General features: G+C 43.8%; 1 protein-coding gene across 5 annotated transcripts in view; it reads right to left on the bottom strand.

Annotated features, from left to right (window-relative positions):
* TNFAIP1 (TNF alpha induced protein 1) overlaps positions 1-24,270 on the bottom strand; it is a 339,442-nt gene that overhangs the window by 127,523 nt on the left and 187,649 nt on the right. For all 5 annotated transcript variants that reach the window (XM_069614578.1, XM_069614579.1, XM_069614575.1 and 2 more), the window contains exon 5: positions 21,915-21,967. In XM_069614578.1, the coding sequence (XP_069470679.1) occupies positions 21,915-21,967 (53 nt within the window). The remainder of the gene's footprint in view (positions 1-21,914; positions 21,968-24,270) is intronic.

Raw genomic sequence — 24,270 nt, 5'->3', positions numbered from 1 at the left:
GAAGGGGGCGGATTTACATGTTGAAAAGGATGGGGGAGAGAGACGATCCCTGCGGGACACCACAGAGGAACAGTCCCGGGGGGGGGGAGGGGACGGAAAGGAGGCAGAGACACCGACTGGGTCCGGTCGGTCAGAAAGGCTTGGAACCAGTCAATAACCTGACCGGAGATGCCTGCGTCAGACAGCCGTGCTAAAAGGGTGGAATGATCTACCGAATCAAAGGTGGCGGATAAATCCAATAAAAGAACAGCTCCCACCCTGCCCTGATCAACCAACTGGGCAAGGTCATCCATAACAGAGTTGAGTAGAGACTCGGTTCCCCTTCCAGGGCGGAAGCCAGATTGGAAGGGGTCGAAGAAGCTGGATGATTCCAGAAATGAAGAGAGGGGAGGGGAGACCAAGGTATCAAGCAGCTTCATATTAAAGGGAAGCAAGGAGATGGGCCTAAAATTAGCCATTACCTTGGGATCAAGGGTGGGCTTCTTTAGAAGAGGAAGCACCAACGCATGTTTAAGTTGGTTAGGAATTATACCAGTTTGAAGTGAATTGTTAATAGCGGTTGTGATGGGAGTAACTCTGTGGCAGTGTCTTTAATCAATATAAGAGGTATGGCATCTGCAGGAGAGGCAGACTTCAGGCCATGAATGGCTGCGAGTATTTCGGGGGCAGAAAACACTGGAAAAAGACAACCATGATGCCATAGGGGCTGCTAGCCGAGGAAGGTTCTGACGGCCAGTAGTAGCAGAAGCAGTTTTAGCAATATCTGCACGTATACATACGATTTTAGAGGAAAAGAAACAGCAAGGGAGTCACATAGAACTTGTGAGGGGACAATTGCAGAGCTTTCGGTCTATTTATGGCTGCTTCAATCATGACCTAAAAAAAGTATTTTTAGCCAATAGAATAGCCTGATAGTTGGACAGCAGGTTGCAAAAGGGGAGCTTGGCTATTGGGGAGTAGCATATCCTCCAATTCCTTTCAGCTTGTCTGCAGGCCAGCTTTTTTAGTTTCAGTTCGTCAGAGAACCAAGGCTCTGATCTATGCTTAATGCCTTTGGATAGTTTAAGTGGGGCCATAAGGTCGGCTACTTCCAAAAAGGCACTCTCAATTGTCATAAGACTAGGAGAATTAGCAAAAGAGAGCCGTTCATGAAGAGCTGAAGAAAGCTCCGATTGAGAGGTTTTCCGCCAGTCATGTCTAAAGGCAGCAGGTTTAATAACTGAAGGCTTAGAGGAATGGTAGGGAAGGATGAACTGAATAAGGAAATGATCCAACCAAGGAAGAGGGCATAGCGACAAGATCTCAATGGAGGAAACAGGGGCACATATGAGGTCAAGAATTTTACCTAGTTGATAGGTAGGTTTGCTAATCAATTGCGGTAGCCCCAAATCGTCCATAGATGCTAAAAAGGATGAGACCTGGTTAGGATTAAAAGTATTAGGTGACAGATTGAAATTGCCAGCAACCCAGAGGCTAGGATATTCTATCATGAGTTCTGATATCAGTTCAGGGAATGCAGTGCAGAAGTTAGCATCATGGAACATCGAAGCTGTCTAAAGAATGAAATAGAGCTTGCCCCATTAGTCAAACATTTCATGGAGAAAAAGCATAAATGTAACGATTTTCCATGGACCATCCTGCAACAATTTCAGGGTACGAATTTAAGAGCAAAAGAGAAGCGGTTGATCCGAAGGGAACAAAAATACATTTGTAATACTAAAAGTGAAAGCAGAGGCCTGAATGTGGAAGTCGAGTGGCACAAAATCTGACTCCTCGTGTGAAGAAGGGCAAGGGAGGCACAGACGTCCGTGAATGAGGAGTCAACACTGGGAATGCATTTCCAAAAAGGAATTAGTCTGATGCAATGTACCCTAGAAGAAGAAGTTGGTAGTTACACTTTCAAGACACCTGCTACTAGTAGCCCCAGCCCAACCATCTAATATGCAGGCATTTTTGATAGCCCACCAGCCCATATCCGTTATGGAGTGATGAGCACCACACAATTTATATGAATGGGAAGCCATAGACGAATTTGGACATTCTAAATAGGAGCCCTTCTCGCAACCGTAAGAGGGTGACTATTGTACTACTCATACGCCCAGCCACTTTAATGGCAGTGATCTTAGGACAAAAAGCAGTGCTGCGAGGGCTTTATCAAATGCATAGATAAAATGTGCACGCACTTAGAAGACTTAAGTCGTTTGGGAGACGAGGAACACAAGATGTGTATGGTAGATGGCAGCGTCCATCACCCAATGCTCGGCAATGCGGGGCAGGATGGCTAACCCGCACAAAGATGGCTGCCTGAAACAGACGGCTGACCATAGAGGTCCGATAAATATAGATCAGCATTTCGCGGTTGAAATTTAAATTAACTTACTTCAAGGAACGCAAGGAGAACTGTAACAGAGGGTGTTGGATAGGAACACACGCCAATATATCAAACTGTAAGTAACTACGTCCCTCAGAGACATAATACTGGATGACCGTGACTGAGGCTAGACAACCTGTGTTTACACTAGTCCTCTGGTTGTAGATTGTACGAGCAGTTGAAATACGCACCAAGAAAAATAAACGCCACTCATAAGGACTCTGGTCTGCCAACAAAAATAGAAGTAAGCAACAATGCTGGATAGAGACAATACTATATACCTGTAATGTATCTAAGACAACTGTATTCACACGTGTCGGCTGCCTATAGTTGAGCGGCTGGCTGAAGAGGACCACGGCAGACAAGGAAGCCCACCAGTACTACTGGAATAGTTTCCACACCCCGTCAAACCTATTAAGGGACTTACTGGGCTATGGGAAAAGAGTGGCTAAGACAGAATAAACACACGAAGAGCAGGAAGGAATGAGCTAATTATTGAATAACCTAATCCTTTGACTTAAGGTGGATAAACAATGTGTGCCTCACTTGAGACGTGGAGGCCCCACCAGTGACTATCAAAGACACCCCCCCCAACCTTGGTAATTACAGCAGAGAGGGGAAAAGTAATTAGTGTAAGACAGTTCCCTTACACCATCATAAAATGATACTAGCATTCAGTGCCAATGTATGCCCCGTTTTTTCTTTCTTTGTAATTGATGAGTAGGTGCCTGTAATGAAAACAAATTATAACATATATAGAAGCGCCCCCAAAAGAAAAATTGGGGAGTTGAGTTGGTGTTCCACGATATCGGTGCTTTGTACACAGTTTGTAAGAGAAATGTTCGAGAGTTGTTATGATTGGTTGGATCAGGAGTCCACTAGCTCTAAAATTGTGCCATTAGGTCTTTATTGTTACTGAGGGTGCCGACACGCGTTTCAACCACTCAAGGTTCTTTATCAAGGCTGTGGTAGTCATCCATCATACAATAGTTACATATTAATAGGATGTCGTATCAAACACCAGTGTGGCATATCAAGGGACCCAATTGTGCCCCAGGGGGTGAAGAGTGTGAAGGGATTGGTTTATGTGACATGCATTTTGTGAAATAAATAAGTTGCAGTTTTTGGAATCATTTTATCATTAGTACATCATCAAGTAATAGTACATGTTAACAGGTTTAATGTAGTAATTGTATGAATTGCATGCAAGCGGGGATAATCCACAAAGTAAAGAGACAATCCGATTGCACCAAGGAAGGAAGAGAGAAAAGGAAAAATTATATCAATTAGTATCAAAAGATGGGTCCTACTCGAATGAGTCATGTAATGCCAGTAGTGTGGGGTGAGCTTACCAAGCTTTGATATTTCTGGGAAGGTAAATTGATGGGGAATGATGCCTGATGTAGTCCTGTGCACAGAGTAGTGCTTCTGAGGAAAGAAACCTGGGTTTAAGAAGATGTGGAGTTGCAAACCTAATTACTTGTTGCAAGGGTCTTGGGCCCCAGAATAAAAAAGGGTAAGCACTCTGGCTGGTTGAGATGGGAATTGGTGGATTGAAGTTTGAGCGTGCACGTCCAATAGTGTGCTTGTGCTAGGAGGACAGGGTCCCCCTGTGAACCATCAATAACCAAGAGTTAGGAATTGGACCGTTTCAGTATGATCTTTAACAGTTTCAACAGAATGGCGTAGTGCCAATTACGTGTCTGCTGGTTGATACTAAATGTGAAGTCCAACCAAGGAGAGTAAAAATAATAATAATGAGTGCACGTGGGGGTGGTGTTGGGGTGGCAAGCCTTGTTGGGATTGTGCAATGTGTGGGTGATATTTGAGTGTGGAGAGTGCAGCTGTGCACATGTGCATCTAATCTCTAATAGAGTAAATGGCGCAGTTCCAGGACCAAAGAGCCAGATTTAAAAGATTGAGTGTTTTCTATGCATGCGTGCAATAGTGTGGCATTGCCGATGTGATCATTGGAACAGTGTGGGTTTGCAATCATACTGGTTTACCAATTAAAACCCATCATTAAAGGAATGGTTCGGCCAAAAAAATTTATTTCAAAAATAGATAGGCAATATTAAAAAAAAAGATTGGCCTTTTTTTTTGCGAAGTCCCTATGTAAAATTTTGAGCAATTCAAGCTCAAAATTTGCAAAAGCCAGCACATGGGTGCATCCATTTTGTGAAATGGATGCCCGCCTGTGCTGGCTTTTGCTTTTGCGGCACTAATGAAGGAAAAGCCAGCCAGCTGTAGTAAACAAAAGCTACCACTGGGTGGCTTTTCCTTCATTGGTGCCGGGACTCGGAGGACGCGGACCGGAGACTACAGGCAGAAAAGCTGCAGCTGCACCTGGGTAAGTGCTATTTATTTATTTTTTAAATTAAGCACTAGCTGCGTTTTTTTTTCTACGTTTTCCGGGCTGGAGGTGCCCGGAAAACTTAGAAACCGCAGCTAGTGTTTATTTTTATTTAAAAAAAATAGCACTTACCGAGATGCAGCTGCAGCTTTTCTGCCTGTAGTCTCCGGTCCCCGTCCTCCGCGTACAGCACCAATGAAGGAAAAGCCACTCAGTGGTAGCTTTTTTTTACTACAGCTGGCTAGCTTTTCCTTCATTAGTGCCGCAAAAGCCAAAGCGAGCACAGGGGTGGGCATCCATTTCACAAAATGGATGCCCCCATGTGCCATCTTTGAGCTTGAATTGCTCAAAATTTTACATAGGAAAATGCCAATCGTTTTTTTTTTTTTTAATATTGCCCATCTATTTTGAAATAAAAAATTTTGGGCAAACCATTCCTTTAATTGCGAGTGAGAACAATGGCATGTGTCATTCGTAACAGGCTGCAAGGATCAATTGTCTTGAGACTCATTCAGGTAATTAGTGCTACCACACGTTTCCCAGGCGTGGGTCACATGTCTACCTCATCTCAAACAGTCGGCAGCGTGGTGCCAGGGACAAACAGTAGAGCACTAAAAATATTATCATTTTTAGTTTTCTTAGTATTTACGTGTGCAAGAATGCAGCGTGGCCTGACTCTGCCGATGTGTAGGCTCTAGCACCTCAGCTTGCTTGACAAATCATAATAACGTGGTGCCACTTACGAGGAAAAGTGTGAGATTTAGTGCCATTAGTGAAGGGGTAGCGTTTCCTCGCTCCCATTGAAGTTTGCTAAAGAGGGTAGAATAAGCCGTGCAAATTGCATATATGCAGTCCCTGAGCTGTCCGCTTACCTTCAGAGGCAGATTGCCTCAGTCGCACATGTTCTCCCTTTACAGTGATCAGTCTGATCCCGCAAGTGCACTTCCGTGCAGTATTAACCTTACTCGTGTGCACACTGGCTGAGGAATCAGGACCAGGATTGGCCTGTAAGTAGTGCTACAAAGTAAGGGGCGCTCATTTATAAATGGATTTTCGTACTGGAGTCTATGTTTGTAATGTGCATGCCGCCAGCTCGGATGCAGAAGACCTAGTTGCATGATGCGCTAGACGCCAAGGACTGATTGGTGCCCGAGGGAATTATTGAGATAATTAGATGACCAACCGCCAGTGGATAAGGCAAGTAGGTATTGAGTAATAAGATTTGCTATTAAGTTGCTAAGGCATCTGGATGGTGGTGTCTGTATATGAAGTGCTATTCTAAAACCGCACCGGGAAACTGTTCTTTTTAAAAGGGGTGCAAGTTGACTTGTGAGCTTGTTGATACTGGTGCCTTTTTATCACTGGCCCGCCCGCCTGAGGGACGTAGTTACTTACCTTTTGATATATTGGCATGTATTCCTATCCAACACCCTCTGTTATTCATACAATTACTGCATTAAACCTGTTAACATGTACTATTACTTGATGATGTACTAATGATCAAATGATTCCAAAAACTGCAACTTATTTATTTCACAAAAAGGACATGTCATATCAACCAATCATCTGGCATAATAACCAATCAACTTGCACGCCTGACCCCCTGAGGCACAATTGGGTCCCTTGATATGCCACACTTGTGTTTGATACAAACTATTAATATGTAACAACTATTGTATGATGGATGATTAGCACAGCCTTGATAAAGACCCTTGAGTGGTTGAAACACGTGTCGGCACCCTCAGTGACAATAAAGACCTAATGGCACAATTTTAGAGCTAGTGGGCTCCTTTTTCAACAAACTGATCTAACCAATTATAAAAGCTCTGAACAAATTATTTTACAAACTTTGTACGAAGCTCCGATATCGTGGGAATCCAACATCAACTCCGCAACACCTCGCCTGGGGCACACGAGCACTGTCCCATGAGATTCCTGCAACTGGCTGCTCCTACGTAGCACTCGCAATTAGACCAGTTCAGCGCAGTAGCCATATGTTCCTGGTGCTCTCACCCACTCTAAACCCAAAAGAAAAGCTCCTGAAGAAAGTTCGTCAGAAAGTGTTTTAGAATTGAAACATTTCGAGCATGAGAAGAGGAAGATAATTAAATTTTCCTCGCCTACCATATCTTGGTACCTAGACCCCAGGGTGGTTAGATAACACACAAAGTCAGTTGTATATGTTTTTAAGTTTTTTTATGGGGACTGAATTGGTTGGATTAAGGAATTGTGTAAAATGTTTTGATAACATATTATAAAGGTATTCACTGAATTGCATTTAACTATGAACTAGCCTCGAATAAAATTGGTATTTTTAACTATTTTTCAACAAGAGTTGGAACTTGTAATTGTTTAAAAAAACAAGTTAAAAACTTTTGCCACTTGAAAACCAATAACGATGTAGATCGTTAACCCCCTCACCTACAGTTTAGAAAAAACAGAACATGGTCCAACCTGAGTATTTTATTTTATTGACTAGTGCATCTCACCATCCTCTGGGTAGGAGTCGACGCATTCAGGACCACCAGGTATATTGGAAGGAAGGGTTGCATCAGGCTCTGGTTACACAACAGGCTCTCTGGTTGCTGGAAACCACTATAGACTTCTTTTCTTCACCTTCCTCTTCGGATTCAGCTCCAGTGGTCGACTTGTCAGCAGCTTCCAGGTTCGGAGTACTTAACAGGAATTGCAGCATAACCTCTGAAAGCTCTCCCTGCAGTTTACAGAAAGGGGCGGCCTAGCTGTCCAATCAGGGCAGCCAGCCCCTCATTGGGACTTGGTTCCTTTCAGGCACGGTGAAAGACAAAAGGGCTGCAGAGTTTTGGACTCCTCCCTCGCTTCCTGACTCTCAGACACTCTGGAGCCTTGGCAAGGAATACAACGGATTCCTGTCGAAGACAAAACTTCCACTGAGATGGTTCCTGCCTAGAATGGCAGGGGAAGACCTCAGAAACAACAAGCAAACGAGAAATTGAGAAAAAAGAAGGAGCCCGCCATTCTAGCAGAATGGTGGCCCTTCTGTGCATTACCACGGCTGATTTAACAGTCTCCGAGTAATGAGACTTAGTCACTAAGGTAAAACCATCGCCACCAGCCATTCAAGTAAACTTGCAATTGTAACACAAATTTTATCAGATAAGTAAGAAAGGGGGTACATTGTATCACCCCAGGACTCCACATAAGGTGTGTCTGTTGGCTCACTTAAATCAGTGTAAAGGGGATGGGAATCACACTTTACTTCTTGGGAACAGCAACTCACCCAAGAAATAAGAACGTTAAAAAGGAAGCCACTGCATTTAAAATGCTCTGTGCCGTGATATTACATTACAGTCAGTCCAACGTTTTAGGAAACTATCACTCCAATCATACACTACGGAGAGACATAAAAAGGTCACTGGTGAGAGGGGAAAAAGCACAGTGGTGGCAACATGATGTAACATAAGGCATGCTATAATATGCTATGGTATAGGCAGTCTTTTCACAGCAATGTTAAGTTCAAATCAACAATGCACTTATATCAATGAAAAGGCATGGCATTAAATAGAATACTAAGAATGACGTAACAGTCAAATACTTATTGATATTGTAGCATATACAACAGAATTTGGTGGTAGGTTCAACATAGATGGCACTTTTCAAAACAATGTTAATTTCAGATCAACAATACGCTTATATCAATGCAAAGGCATGGCATTAAATAGAATGCTAAGAATGATGCAATGGTCAGAACCTATTGGAATTGTAGTATACACAACAAAATTCGGTGTTGGGTTCAATGCAGTCTGGATACAGTACAACTGAGGGGACAGATCGGCGCTGCATATACCATATTTAATAACCTGCAACGTCCTCTGCAGGGTATCTGCTTGACTAGGTACAGTGTATTAGCAAGGATCAAAGTTGAATTGGGTAGGTAGCAGGTGCTCAGACAACATTTCTTATTTCGATGGGGAGGAGCAATGTCTTTGCCTGGGATACTGTTCCTTGTGATATGATTTGGAAACAGATAAGGTGGTGGTCAGACCAGTTAATGGCGGAGATAAGAGTCAATAGACAGACATACATTTAGGATGATTATCCAGTCTACCGTTCTACCCTTGTTGTGAGTAGGTACAGTCACTAGTTGTGTGAAGTTCATGTCAGAGAGAGAAGAGTGGAGAGCGCTAGCTTTGTTGTCAAGGGCATCATTAAAACCTAGGTTAATATCACCGAGGATGAAAAATTTGGTGTTCGGCTTGATGTAAGGAGTAATAATAGTGGAATGTCGGTTTCTGGGTGATTGAGATCGTTAGGAGCTCTGTAGGTAATGAGGAGGTCGATTGTGGTTTTGAGGTTGGTTGTCAAATTCTGAACCTTCCAGGTTATCTAGGGGGCAAGATCTGAATTGAAGATGACTTTTGGTAATGATAGCCACACTTCCTCCCACTGAGTCGGTGCGGTCGGACTGGATTATAATATAGTCCTGTGGAATGGCCAGGGTGAGCGCTGGGCCCGACGCTTGGTGCAGCCAGATTTTGGCGATTACTATGAAATCAAGATGTTGATCTATGAGATCATGTATCTCAATGGCATGGGGACCTAGTGAGGGCAAATTGAGGAGAACTCCTTTGAGCGAAGGTAATGGCCCAAAGCAGTTGTTGGGGTTTGAGGTTGACTGGGTGAGGACTGTGGGGGGAGGATGTTATGCTTGTTACTTGACGGGGTACGGGTGGTAGATATTTGAGTCTCAGCTGGTGCTACAGTGGTGGTATAGTGTACTTTGGTATGCTGTTTGGGCGTTGGGGTGCATTTTGTTATGTGGGGTGGGCTGTGATAATGATGTTAATGACCGCGCCTTGAAACACTTGTGTATAGGTGCGTTATAAATGCCATATCATACCATGTGACGTAGGTCCGGTACGCCTAGTGTGTCCTTTGCAGGAGTATAAAGATGTATGAGGAGGATGGAGCAGTCTGGACCTAAAGCGGTCTGCATGTTGTAAGCATGTGCATGGGATGATGGGATGGTGGGTTGGCTGCTAACCTGAGCGCTGTTGAAAGAGAAGGTTTTGTCCTTCGCTGAGGTTCTAGTGTTATGATTGGAAGTGATGGCTATGGTCTGGGGTGGTGAAGAGAGTGGGAAGTGGGTGGTTTTAGGTAGTAAGTGGGTAGGGCAAAGAGTAGAGTGGTGGCGGGGACAACCAATTTTGGATAGGCCATTTCCTACAGGGGTGAATGCTCCCCCTGAGCACGGTAAGGACTTATTATTCATTACGATGAGGACCGTGGTGGTGGGGAGAGGCTCTGGAAGAGCTTCCAGTTGTATATTTAGAGGATAGGCTGATTCTACATAGGCGAGTAAATTGGGAGGCAGGTGGCGTGCCTCTCAACGCTCAGTCTTACAATTCTGATGTGAGGGTAGCAATTTTAGAAAATTGAGGAGTAGGTAATATCTTAGTTGGTCAGATTTGCCAGGATACCAGGCTTAGTTTGGGGGTGGGGTTGCTTGAGTGGGGCAATTGTGGTGGGATGGGCAATTTATAGCCATTCAAGAATTGAAGGGCGCTTTGAACATAGGGAAACTGTCAACTTATTCTGATCTTCAGATTAAGGGGGCTCTTACTGCTGAAAAATGAAAACCCCAGTTACAGAGCGAGCTTACACAGGTCAAAAAAATATTGGAGTCATACGCCGATATGAAAGGTTTGCCATCTGCATTGTACAGGGCGTTTGTTGTCGCCTGAGGTAGTGGAACTGGAAGTCTTCAAGGCCATTGGGAATGTGATTTGGGGATGGGCATTGATGAGAGGTTGTGGCAGATGTGTCGGAGGGCTTTTAAGACGTCAGTATCAGCTACAAGGTATAAAGCTACTCCACCTGTGATAGTAGGACCCAGTCTGTCTTTCTAAAATGTATGCAGAGGTTAGTCAACTTTGCTGGCGTGGTTGTGGTTTGCGCGTCACATATTGGCACATGTGGTGGGAGTGTGAGAGAGTACAGGTGTATTGGACAGAGGTTTTGAGTTGGGTGAGGAAGGATGAATACAGAGGTCTACCCCACATGGTTAGTTTTTTGTTGTTGGCTGCCAGAGCTTGGCTTGACACTGGATGAGGGATGGGCTACCGGGTCATGATGAATGGGTATCCAAAGCAAAGGACATTTTTTTGGATGAAAAGATCAGTGGGCCCTGCACGGGGTGAGTGCTCATGTGGAGATGGGGTGGCTGGGGTTTCTTACCAGATACGTGGGGGTGTGAGGATGGTTTTCTTTATGCGTTTACCCCGCAATGTTTACCAACAGTGGTAGGGTGACGGTCTGACCCCTCACCCTCCCTCCTCTGGTGTTCTTAATGAGATGATTTAATAAGCTGGAGAGGTGAAATAGTGATGATTTATTGTGGCCTCAATAAGGCCTTTGGTGTTCTCTTCTGTTATAAAAATTGCAATAAACTGAGGTTTTAAAAAATAAATAAAAAGCTCAGGGAAATTAGGATGACCACCTGAATGATTGCACCAAGGACCCGTGTCCCGAGGCAGACTGTTTTACTGCAAGAGCACAATCGGTTGTCCACCCAAACTATGGGGATCTGGGATGGTGCAAGATACAAGCTATCTGCAACAATCAGTCACCTAATCAAGCAAGCCGACTCCAGCTAAGTTGTACCAGGTGGGAGACCTTTAAATGAAGTAGCAATTGCAGGACGGTTCTAGCGTTGAGGCGACAGAAGACCCAGTCACAGGTTTCTCAGTCTTGGCGACTGGAGAAGGGGACTTTGATGGATCTGGCGACAGTTCTCTTGCAGTCGGACGCCCAGCAGAGGATCTTCACGGTTCTGGCTTGTTGGCGCCTTATTAATACTCAATGGAGCGACTTGTCACAGCAGTCAACTTTTCTATGTTTCTTGGTCCTCGCCTAGCCAATACAAGTTGATGCAGATCTAGGAGGATGCTCTCGAAGTTGCAGGCAAAACCGCGCTTCTGGAGACGATGCACAAAGAAGCGCCACAATAAAATCTGGGAACGTTGGATGGAGTTGGTATGATCCAGTCAACAAGGAACCAATGGGATGCGGCCATGGGAGTGGTTTAGGGGTGATGGGAATTTTCAATTATATATATATATTCGAACAAAAAGGAGGAAATGGCAAACCGCACTCCCAAGGGCCAAGCATTAATGGCAATCTTCAAAATTCCGGATAAACACACAAAAAAAACTGTTGTAAATACGGATGCTTTTAATGTTTTAAAAAATGGAACAAAATAAATGCAGTACAATAAGCAGCAACACAAAGACAAACAGGGAGGACGCCATGGTGCACGACCTGCAGACAACGCGTTTCGTGCTGAGCACTTGATCACGTGAGGGGAGAAAAAGTTAGCTGGTAAAAGTACACATTGTAAATGCAGTCCTATTACTTTGTCAGTCAATTCAAAGAGCCATGGCTATGGATGGAAATACGGGTGACCATGATAGAAAGGGGTAAAAGTGCATGAAGAAATATTACTGAAGTAATAAAGGAGCTGAAACATACCCTCATTAAATTTAGAAATGAGGGATAAAACCACACATTATGTACATAGTGCACATAAAAATCTGCAAGTGTGTAGTAGTGCAGCATACAATTGTACAGCAAAATCTATATTAAGTTAAAATCAGCAACCCCAACAAAATACTGTATGTACAAGTAAATATACACAGTCATCAAAGAGGGCATTTGTAAAATCAAATATAACAAAGAAATGTTTTCATAGATTACAATATACATGCACTTAGTAAAAAAACAATACCCCATATTGGCAATCAGTTAGTAAAAAGATGACAATCATACAGTATTAAAACATCAAAACTAGGATGAGGCATGACCGAAGCCATACGAGATATACACAAGACAAATTGCGGATACTGACAACAAAAACCCAATTATGTGACAAATAAATGTAATAATTACAGATGAACTATAGAATAGAAATAGGACACAGGACGAAAGTGCTAGTGCAGGAATGAAGATGAAGTCATCATCATGAGGGGAACTATAGTAATAATCCCAAATTGCACAAGTGTCAGGTCCTATACATAACATAGCTAAAATCGACACATATGATTTCAAAGGATAGTAACAAGAATGAACAGTAAAACCGCAATAATAATGGTAAAACTCAGGCAAACCTCATCATATACAAAAAATAATAATTATACACCCATACATCCAACTCTAATAACCAGCCTAGGCTACTGAGACAAGCAGTGGGCACTGCAATTATAATAAATAAGGGCATGTATTATGTTTTGCACAAAGTCCAAGTGCAGGTAATGTTCCCAAATAAAGTGCATAAATAGCAGCAAGACAAAAATGTGTCAATCGAGCCTCATGATGGCAAAGCCATACTAAAGTGCAAGTGTGAGATATATATATATATATATATATATATAATATATTTTTTTAAAGGAGTGGCACAGGACACCGTGTTTTGGGAGTTTGCAGGCCGTGGAGGTCACAACTCTTCCAGGGATGGCCCAAATTGTAGTTCGTCGTGAACTGGTTAGGCCCACCAGTCCATGGGAGGAAGTAGTCCTGTTCAGATCTTCCCGGTCGCTTAGAAGGAGGTCAGGACAGCAGCAGTTACTCAACAGGCTCAGGCGATCGTTGAAGTTTCTGGTGGCATCTTGCTTCGTCCTTCTTCAGAACCTTCTGTTCAGCGATGGACTGTGTTTTAGCTACAGGACATCGGAATGCATCCAGGAACACTGGCTGAGTCCAACAATCATGTCCCATGCACTATTCAAATTTGGGGGTGGCTGTCCAATGGGGAAAGCCAGCCTCCCAGTTTGAACTGGTTTCAGTCAGGCATACTGCGGGACAAAGGAATTTCGGTCACCTCCCACACTTTGTCCTGCCAGGCACTCCGAGACCCTTTACAGGCTTTAATCGGGAAGCCGGGCAAAGACAAAGGGACAAGAGAATGCTCCCCCACCAGATAGGTAGAAGAAGGACCCAGAAAGGACAAGTCATTGTGTTCAGGGTTTAAAAAGTAAAAAAAAAAAAAAAAAAAAAAACACACCATTTTGAGTAAATGTTATCCCTTGTGTCCCCTACCGCAGCTCTGAAGACAGCCTGCGATAAAAGTTCACAAAAAGTCATGCAAAAGGTACACTGCCACCAGTCTGAACAGATGGGCTTGTCACAGTAAGACATTTTTCCAGAGAGGCGAGAAAAGGGATAAATCGTCTCACCATAGCACTCCACTTAAAGTGGGGTCTCCTGATCTCGCAAAATAAAATACATAAAGGGATAAAAAGTATCCCCTTCCCCTGCTACCTTTACGAGCAAGACAGGAAAATAAAGAAACAATGGAGGGTAGCTCCCAGCAACACTACACATAAAGATGTGTTGTGCTGCTTTAGTAAAATGTAGATACCAGAACATTCGAGGAAATGATGACTCCATAGAAATACCAAAAGGTGTTCAAAAAGGTTCCAAGCCTGAGAGTAAAAGGAAGGGTGAAAAAGGATGCCACTCTCCCATGAGAATTAGTGAAAAATCCAGTTGTCCAGCAGAACAGTGCTGTTGGACTCAGAGTGGAACTTTCACACAAGAAAGATAAATCTACTCTAACAAATGCTCAAACAGTTGCACTTGCTTCCTTTAGAGGTCAAAATATGGTTTAGGATGGCATGTACGGTTCACAAAGATGTTCGCTCCAAGTCTCTGTGCTCCCTAGTTGAGAAACGCGCAATCGTGGTGGGTCAGCATGGTCGAAGGAAGAAAGACCAACTTTGTTTCCAGGTACCAAAAGGTTGTTGAAGATATACTTTTCCAGAGGTGCAGTCTTGGGCTGAAATACCCTGCCAATACCACTAAACTGGACTACTAGACTTCTAATTTAGGAGGAGGAGAAGCCCGATGCCAGCCCTACCTCCCAGTCTTTGACCTAGCCAGAAGGCGCAACCAGCCCTCATTGAAAGCCCTAATTGAAGGCCACCTGGATGCGTCTCTGCCGGTCTAGTTGGAGATGCCTAGAGGCCGTAGTATCCCGTTATCCACCCGTTGCATATTCAATATCCAAAGGTAAGCTGATCGCTACATCGTTTATGTACGCCAAGGCTCCCACTGTAGTATATGCTGCACTGTTGGATACACCACACTTTGATCACTACGCCAGATCAATCTTCTTCCTTCCACCCCTATGCCCTTTCCTCTCTCCGAATTTGCAATGCACTTTAACAGCGCCTAGGAAACATCACGCAGACCATTCATATGCAATCACGCCTACCGCCCTCCTGCAAACACCACACAGAGAAAGGAACACCTGACCTCCTCCACTTCCTATCTGCCCCCTTCCTAGCACAAAGACCTCCCCTGTCTACTGACTCGCTAAGCTAACCGATCAGTGTCCATCACCTCATACAACACAGACTGAAACTCTCCCACCAGCCACACCATTCCTCCCAGCCTTAGAAGAGCTACGTCCTACTACAGTCGCTACTCCCCAGCCTCTCCCACTTACCTGCTAAAACCACACTGCCAAAATGTCGCTCCGAGCACCAACTAGTAACCTCCATAAGCAGTGCTGCCCTAACAGAGCAGCCAGCAACAATCTATGGGATGTGAGCACCATATCCCCAAAACACATCCAACAGTTCATTCTGCTACTCTCCTTAACCCGAAGTGCGTCCAGCACCCACTTTAGATGTTCAAATCACCAGACAGATACCTGCCCACCACAGACCCCTCCCAGCTAACTCTGACAATGTCATGCCCAGCCATGCCTCCACTAGCTTGCAAGGCGACCTATAGCTAGATACTGCTCCTCACCTCAGCAGAACACGTCCGCTCACTCCGAGAGAAAGAAAGGTCTACCTGGCATCCCGCACCAGTCTCCCCCTTCCCATGACTGTCCCATCCAACACCACTCTGCATAATAGCCTTCTCCAACCCCGCACTAGCCCTGGACATACCCCCCCCCCTTTGGAATCTTGCCCTCCCTCACTCACCCCACACTCCAACCCCTAAAAACCCTGCGCCCTCCTCTACCCCCCCCCCCCATTGCCTCCCACCAGCCCACCCTCCTGAATGCCAGATCTTTACCAGCTGCAAGAAACCTGAAGGTGTCTTACACACTAGTACCCAGGGATCGGTGGCCAGGACATGGCCATCGCTTTTGGATCCAGTTCCTAGGGGTGGACCAGTGGGGGGGGGGGATTGGGGGGGGGGAAATCACCTGGATGAGGGGGCTTCGAGGAGTGGAAGTGGGACACTGGACGGCAAGACCTGGTATTCCCTTCCCTGTAACACCTTAGGAACTCGACCCCCCACCTTCCCGATGCAAACACTTTCTCACATACAGCTCACTGTGAGAGAAAACTGACACCTGAGCTGTATACCTGACATGTCCCGACACAATGGTCAGGCAATTACTGATAATTACACACACCCGACTTCAATCACACTTCCCAACACGGATAAAAGGCGGAGTACAAAAGCACAGTACAAAAGCACACTCTGAGCGGGGAAAAGCACATGAGGAACCAGCAGTTCCAAGATGGCAGTTTAATACGAGGAGAAAGACGGCAAGAATGTAGAGGGTTGCAAGGAGGAAGCACCCTTGACCTTTTCAGAGAAAGACTGTTACTTTCAAGAGCCTTCAAGAATAAGAAACATAAGACCTGGAATTAAAGCTGAACAGACCTGCATTGTGTGTCCGAGGTACCCGGGTCTCGCCCGCGTTCATAGCCAAGGCGGGGAGAAGCGTTTGCTGCCGTGGTATTGTCCTTGGCTCCTACAACAAAGCAGTGCCAGTAAAGTCAACACAGCCAGTGAGTCAGGGAGACTGATCTCAGACCGGGCTGTGTTAGCGTCAAGGTTGCAAGCAGCAACACTGTATAGAGAAATCTGAAGAACATATGTGACAAGCGACGTGAATAATTAAACGGCAGATGAGTGACTGAACTTTTGAAGCCAAGACAGATACCGTAAACAGAGTGGTCCGGGGCCACTTGGGTGTTCATTCGAAAGTCCCCTGAAACATGTTGTAAAAAGGAATTGTGGAATCGAAGTGGTCCTGCAACCGGTCAAGCTAAACCCTGTGCACATTCAAAAGTCTTTGAAAGTTACTACTCAAGGAAATTGGTCTGAGCCCGGCTGAGGGGGACCACTTGTAATAAAAGGGATCCGAGCCCGGAAGAGGGGGATCCAAAGTACGTAACATTGAATAGAAGGATCTGAGCCTGGCTGAGGGGGATCCGGGGTGAACCGCGAGTCACCCGAGAAAGAATATTCAATGAACATTGTGTAAAAGGATCTGATCCCGGCTAAGGGGGATCCGGGGTGAAGAGTGGATCACCTGAATTAAGTTTTTGACTTCTTACAAGCATTCAATTTGTTTTGGTGCATCAGGCCCTCCGAATCAAGAGACTGATAAGTACAGAGACTTGGACACAGAAGGCACTGATGATAGTGATTGAACTGTATCCTTGTGCCGACGAAGCCAGAGAATGTGCTACCCTCGAGTGACCCCGCCCGTGCTGAAAACGTGGGGAGGGGAGACCAACGGCCTGAGCATCCTGACATGTAATTTTAGTGAGCATGTCTTTCTTTTTCATAAACACTAAGCCCACACTATTTGTATTTAAAGGTAAGGATTAGCAATAGTTTTTGTTTTTTAGTACAGGCCTGTTTTATTTGACAAAGACACCACTAGGACTGTGTCATTATTTGATGTCGTAGCTTACTCCCATCTGTAGATTTAGGATTAGGTAGGCATTTTTCATACCCTTGTTTAAGTTCAATAAACACTCTTGATCTGTGGTCACTTGTGTCTGTCTTACTGTTGATGACATGCCTTCCTTACACAGCCCACGCTCTTGAGATCTTCAACCTCATCACAGACACAAAACCTCACCACCTGGCCCTCATTGAAACATGGCTCACCCCTGCCTCTGGTCCCCTCTTATCTATAGCCATTCCATCTGGTTACTCCATGCTACGTAGAGACAGATCAAAAAAAAAAAAAAAAGAAAAAAAAAAAAGAAAAGTGGTCGAGTTGCTCTCATCTTCAGGAGCTCATTTCCACTACACGCTATCAAATCTACCGCCCCTCCTAACTGCGAGCTCCTCTCAGCCAAACTGACTTGTTCCCACACTGCTTCAGTCACCATTCACCTCATCTACAGGCCGCCAGGTCCCACCCACACCGTTGAAGATTATCGAATCCAAATCATCATGTCCAACCTCAAGCCCTCTGTACATCTCTTACTCCTTGGGGACCTCAACTTGGGCTTCACTGACCCAAACGATCTGGACGCCGGGCTTCACTGACCCAAACGATCTGGACGCCACCACCCTTTCAAACTCGTTGGAAGCCCTAGGCAGCACCAAACGCATCACACAACCCACTCACAGTCTTGGCCACACCCTAGATTCTAGACGATCATTGCAACATCAATGTCTTTTCTAACTGCCCATGGTCCGACCACCATACCATCGCCTTCTCCATACTTACTCCTGCTGCACCCACTAAGCCAGCAACCAGCCGTACCACCATCTTGGCCCGCAGTTCTCAGAACCTCACCTATGATCGCCTGTCGCCCCCTCTTCAATCAACCTCTCCCGCCCACATCAGACACCACGACCTTAGTGGAGCATTACAACTCCCTCTTACACACAGCCATCAACCAACTATCCCCCCTGAAAGGTAAGAAAGTCAAAAATACTGCACATCTCAACTCTTGGTTCACCTCCAGCCTCTGCGACACCAGAGCCACCAAAAGAGCAGTGGAAGTCGCCTAGCGAAAAGATCACACCATTGCCAACAATGCCCTCCTCACTAAGACGGCCCTTCACTATAAACAATGTATCATAGCCTCCAAAGCGGCTACTTGCGAGAGAATTTCCAAAGCCACCTCCAACTCCCATCAACTCTTCTCTATTCTCAATGAACTACAGAACCTGCATCTCCCTCACCCCTCTCCATCCTCAAAGACAACACCTGGTGCAATAGCATCCAAGACACGATCATAGGAAAAATTACACAATAAGAAAAAATAAAAAACAGAACACATTTCCTACCCCCACACCTCTTCTCCCCTTTCCAGTTCCAACTAGTCAACAGAAAAAGCCTTGCTTCAATCATCAAAGCCCTCAAGCCCTGCCTCTGTAAGGGAGATGCCAGTCCCATCAAGCTTGTCGAGGATTGTACAGAACCTTTACTGCTGCTATCATTCATACTTCCTTTGCTTCCAGCTTAGTCTCAGTCTCAGTCTCTCTCAAAGAATCCTGGATAGCCCCGATGTTAAAAAAATTAATAAATAAAAAACACACTTGACCCAGCCACCCCCACCAACTACTGCCCAACCACAAAGGTCCCCTTCCTCCTCGAAATCATGGACAGAGTTGGCTACTTACAGATTCAGTCATTCCTAGAACTTCAATATGTCCTAGGGACCAGACAATCTGGTTTCCACCCCAAACATGGCACAGAGATGGCCCTCCTTGCCCTAAAAAATCAACATGATGCTGCTAACGACCAGGGCTCCGTCTCACTCCTCCTTCTGATTGACCGCTCGGCTGCATTCAACCTCGTGGATGAGATTCTATGCCAAGCACTGTCCAACTTTGCCCACTTATCCCCGGATGCAACTAAATGGATCGCCTCCTTCCTCAATAACAGATAGTCCTGAGTTAGCTCAGGGGAGGCCACGGCTATCCCTACACCCAACTCCTGCTGTTTTCCTCAAGGATCTTGCGCCTCCGTGACACTATACAATGTGCACATCAAACCCCTATTTGACCACCTAGATGTCCTTGGTATTTCATATACCAATTATGCTGCTGACGCACAAATTCTCATACCCCCTCATATACCAATTATGCTGCTGATGCACAAATTCTCATACCCCCGCATTAACACCATCTACGAAACAATTCAATCATGAATGGCTGCACGCAGCCTCTGCTTCAACAAAGAGAAAACTGAGCTCCTCATAACAGCCACCCCCTCTGCATGCCTGACCGGCCTGCAAAACGCTTACAAATAATTCACTATCGAGGGCCACAAGATACCGGTAGCTCCTTCAGTCAAAACTCTACGGGTCTACCTGGACCCTGTTCTTACCATGACATGCCAAGTCAACCACATCACCTCGTCCTCAGGGTATGCCATTAAACTTATAAACGCTAGCAAACCTTTTGCATCCTCCCAGACAGAAACACCTTGAAATTGACAGGGCCCCAACAGGTTCCAAACTGGACTACTGCAACTCTCTACTCTGAGGAACTTCCGAAAAAACCTGCACAAACTTCAAACAATCCAAAATAATGCCCTCTGAGCTGTACATGACATTGGCAGACATGATCACATCTCGGAGGCTAGGAAGTCTACCCAATGGGTTGCTGTAAAGGACAGAATCAAGTTCAAGATGCTTTCAATTACCCACAGATGCATCACCAATGAAGTACCTCATTACCTCACAGAAACAATCAAAAAACACTCGTCAGGCAAGCCAATGAAATCAGCCTACAAACATTGTCTTATCACAACAAGATTCAAAAGCAGAAGAGCAAGAGGGGAAAGTTCCTAGCCCATGCACCGGCTCTCTGGAACAAGCTCCTTCCACACCTACAAAATGAACCTTCCTACCGTGCCTTCAGGAAACATCTAAAGACCTTCCTCTTCAACTAAGTCACCTTTTTCTCCTAACCCCCTTTTCCCCTTCTCTTCTGTAACTAGCACCTAGATGCCTTTGCATTATTATATTATAAATGTACAAAATAAATAAGAATGTAGACATGGCAGTGGAACTTAGACTTTGAGAGACTACATGTTTTGGAAGAACTGTTCACCGATAACCCATTTATGTAGAGTGTATGGGTGGTAAGACACAACCTGTGCTGGTGTCACATAAAAAAGTATAGATATATTTGAAAAGTATTAGCGATTGGCGCCATTTGGTTGCAACATACATTGCACCCATCACAAAGCAGTAAGTGAATACAATTTGAACAGTTGCATCCTGAATCCGCTTTGCTTTTACGATAAATCCTAAATATCAAAATTAGACAATGTTCCATCAACTGAAATATAATTCAGACAAAATATTTTCAAAACATTAAGCATTTTTCATGTTTGATCATCTATAATGAATAGGACGCTAGGAACCACGAGGGAATCTCACCCTTATTAGCATTATTGATAATATTAATCTGCTGCTATCAGTAAAAGAGAATATGGTAACCTGACCAGTATATATTTATTTCCTCTCTCACTATTCTTGTAGGCTATCACACCTTCAATGAAATGCAGCATAATACATTTAGAATATACTATAGCTTAGCAACACCTTGACTCATGAGGTGAGACATTTCTATTTAAATATAGGCATATTAACAAATTCATTTTAATTCAATAGAACGCGTTAATTTGTGTTCATCTCATTTATTGAATCAATAATTTAGGCTACATTGCCACCATTGAGAATTTGTTAATTTGAATGAGAATGAATACTTGTGTTTTGGAAAAAATTCATACTATTTAATATTGGTTACAGGCAGGATACTTAACCTGGACAGTAAAATTATCTACCCAGACCGGCACCTGAATAAACAGAAATTCACAATTTCTAAAATAAGAGGATTAGGATAAACATTTGTATATAAATTCAGGTATAGCTAACATAATTAATTGGTCTTGCAGCCCCTGCAGAGGCAAGTGAGGTGGCAGGATTATATTCTGCCCAGTACGAAACACGTGTTAGGCAAGGGTGAAGAACTTCATGTTGCAGACGACTGAGGTTTAATTTGTTTAATAATACGATTAATTATAGATGATCAAATATGACATTTTGAACTGTACAAAGAAAATGATTCATCTCGTAAGAAATTACTGAATTATAATTTCAATTAATGGAATTGTGCAATTGTGATTTTCAGTGAGGCGCATTTAGGATGCAACTGTTCAAATTGTAGCCCTTTTATGCAGGTTTACAGATCAGTTTAAATCCTCATGCATTTTTTTGTACCGCACTGCAGATTCATCAATGCCATGGTCAAGCTTTGAAAAAAAAGCTTTAAAAAAAAACAATAGAACCATTTCTGATGATGGATAGGGACCATACCATGTTCATCTTGGATAGTCTTCCATTAAGCACTCAATGTACATCTCAAATAACTGGATATGAAGACTGTTGATTAATCACATGGTTATTGTAGAACACATACCTGGTGTAGGAATATTTATTGTTGCTCCTATTATACAGTAACTTGACCACCGGCTGTGGGAAAACAAAAAACAGAAGGTCAACACTGGACTTGACTAACAATATTTGAACTTAGATATAGTCAGTGTGTTTTCAGCCCTTAGGATTAGTCTAGTACCTGGTTTAAGCTTTGCCATAAACCTATGCAGTTTCTTTAAATAACGCAAACTGCAAAGTAAATTGCTGCTTAGCATCGTAGACCATACTGCAGACTCATGTGCCGTTTAATTCATCAATTGATTGAGGATTTGTATTGCGCTACTATTAGCAAACCAAATCACATCAATACTCCTATTCCGTCATGGCACCTCCACTGAATCTATCACTTTAGAAAACAGTGTGTGCCTACTTAAAAGGGGGCTGAGACTGAACAGAGCAAGAGTCTTCCTGATACTTTGGAACAACACACTCAGGCTGGAATGTCATACAGTCTGGCTTTTACCTTGGCATAGCCCAGTTCTTACCGATATCAGTACTCCTTACAGCAGGTACTCCAGCAGATTGAGATTCTTCCTAGTAAGGAAATTCACTTTGGCTGACCCTCCAAAAACTGACTATGAATCGTTTTTATGTGTAACAGCACCCCTTGTATGGTCTCTAAAAACTGCATCCTCCCACCACTTCCCACCTCCTACAAAAAGGCTCACGAGAGAGGATCCCACAGTGACACAGTAGAAACACTACTGCCTTAGCACAACACAAGACATAATGCTGAACAATTGTTCTTGCACTTGGTACTACTTATATTGGCTGCTTTCCACTACTTCCTCCAAATCTGCTAGTTACAAAGGGATTTGGGATAGGATCCCACAAACCTCAGTCAAGGAGAATGTGAATGAACAATGCAGCATAAATGACAGCTATTATAACCTTCTCAATCATTACTCCTAATGTTAACTGGGGATCAGACTTCATAATATTGAATGTACATCTTAAAGATCACACGAAAACACACACACACACACACATAGAATATCCAGAGGTTTGCTGAGCAGGAGTGCTGCTACAGTCAGATTCTCAGCTAAAGAAAAGCAACAAGATTGAACCCTGTAAATTCTTGCACTTACTCTTGAATCAATAAATACAGTAGAAATCACTCAGATACTGTTGTCTTTACGTTCCAGCACTTTTTATTTCTGCTGTTCTGTTTGGATATTCATTGAATTAGTGTCATTCAAACAGTTTCCAATACTTAGTGCATATTTATGCACAAAAAAACAAAAATGAACAACTTCTATGTTTACCAATTATTCTTGGTTGCATCCAAATAAATGTATCATGCCTATCCCTTTCCGACACGTGTTTCACCGTCCTAGGTTTGACGGTTCATCAGGGGTTTAGGTGGCTAATTCGGCTTCTGGATGGTTATGTATTTCCATATCCTCAGACAATATGGTTCTGTAGATAGGTGATTCGACTTCTGAATGTAAAATTCTATCCTGTATAGGTCCTTAGTTAATTCATAAACTTTTTAATGTCCTCAAATATTGTATTTCTAGTGCTAAGAAAAATGACAAAAAAATGCAGTTGAAACACAAATTAGGGTCATACCGAAGACTTGTCTCAATTACCCTGGTTGTGAGACAGCTAAAATAGGAGATGTGTACTTAGATCGATTCCACTTAGTTTCTTTTGCTAATTGTGGGTTTTATTCAGATTTGGATCGATCTGTCTGCCTGTTTATGACACTCATCCGTGGATATGTTCTGTCTGTTTGGAACATAAAATAGAAATATTAAATCTCAATGCGCTGCATTTTACCGGGTGCTTTTTACAGCTTATAGTTGTATTTTCATGCCTGTCCCTTTCCTATGCTGTTCTGCCCGTAATTTTTGTTTCCTTTGAAAGTTTGTACTTATTGCTAGTTGTTACTACTGTATTCTCTACAACGACAGAGAATTTTGTTCCTTTGTGTTTGAAAAAATATATGGGATACATTACTCACCGTAATCGTATTTCTGATGCTTGTATCTGCTTAGATTCACATACTGTGCATAGGCCGACATCTATTGGAAGCTGCGGAGTATTACAGTTTGTTTTTAGAAACTCGAAAATTGGGCGTCGACACAGGGCGTGCCAGTAATACTATCCCTAGTGGGACGTCCACTGTACCCATGATCCCTCACGCGTCTAGGACCCTCAGATTGTGTTTTTCCGGCATGCTGGTTGGAAGCACTGAGCGGAGTTCCCCGACTTAGTCAGATTTTGCTAATATTGTTAGAAGAAAGCCTTCTTGTGGCTAGAGTTACTATAAAAAGGTACCACTTAAAGGCTCGGTCGCTTACCTGATTTGAAGTGTGCTGTCTTAAACTGCCTTG

This window comes from Ambystoma mexicanum, chromosome 9 (assembly GCF_040938575.1).
Source record: "Ambystoma mexicanum isolate Mex_15411 chromosome 9, UKY_AmexF1_1, whole genome shotgun sequence".
NCBI lineage: Eukaryota > Metazoa > Chordata > Amphibia > Caudata > Ambystomatidae > Ambystoma > Ambystoma mexicanum.
Note: the sequence above shows the minus strand (reverse complement) of the source record. Positions and strands in the feature narration are given on the sequence as shown.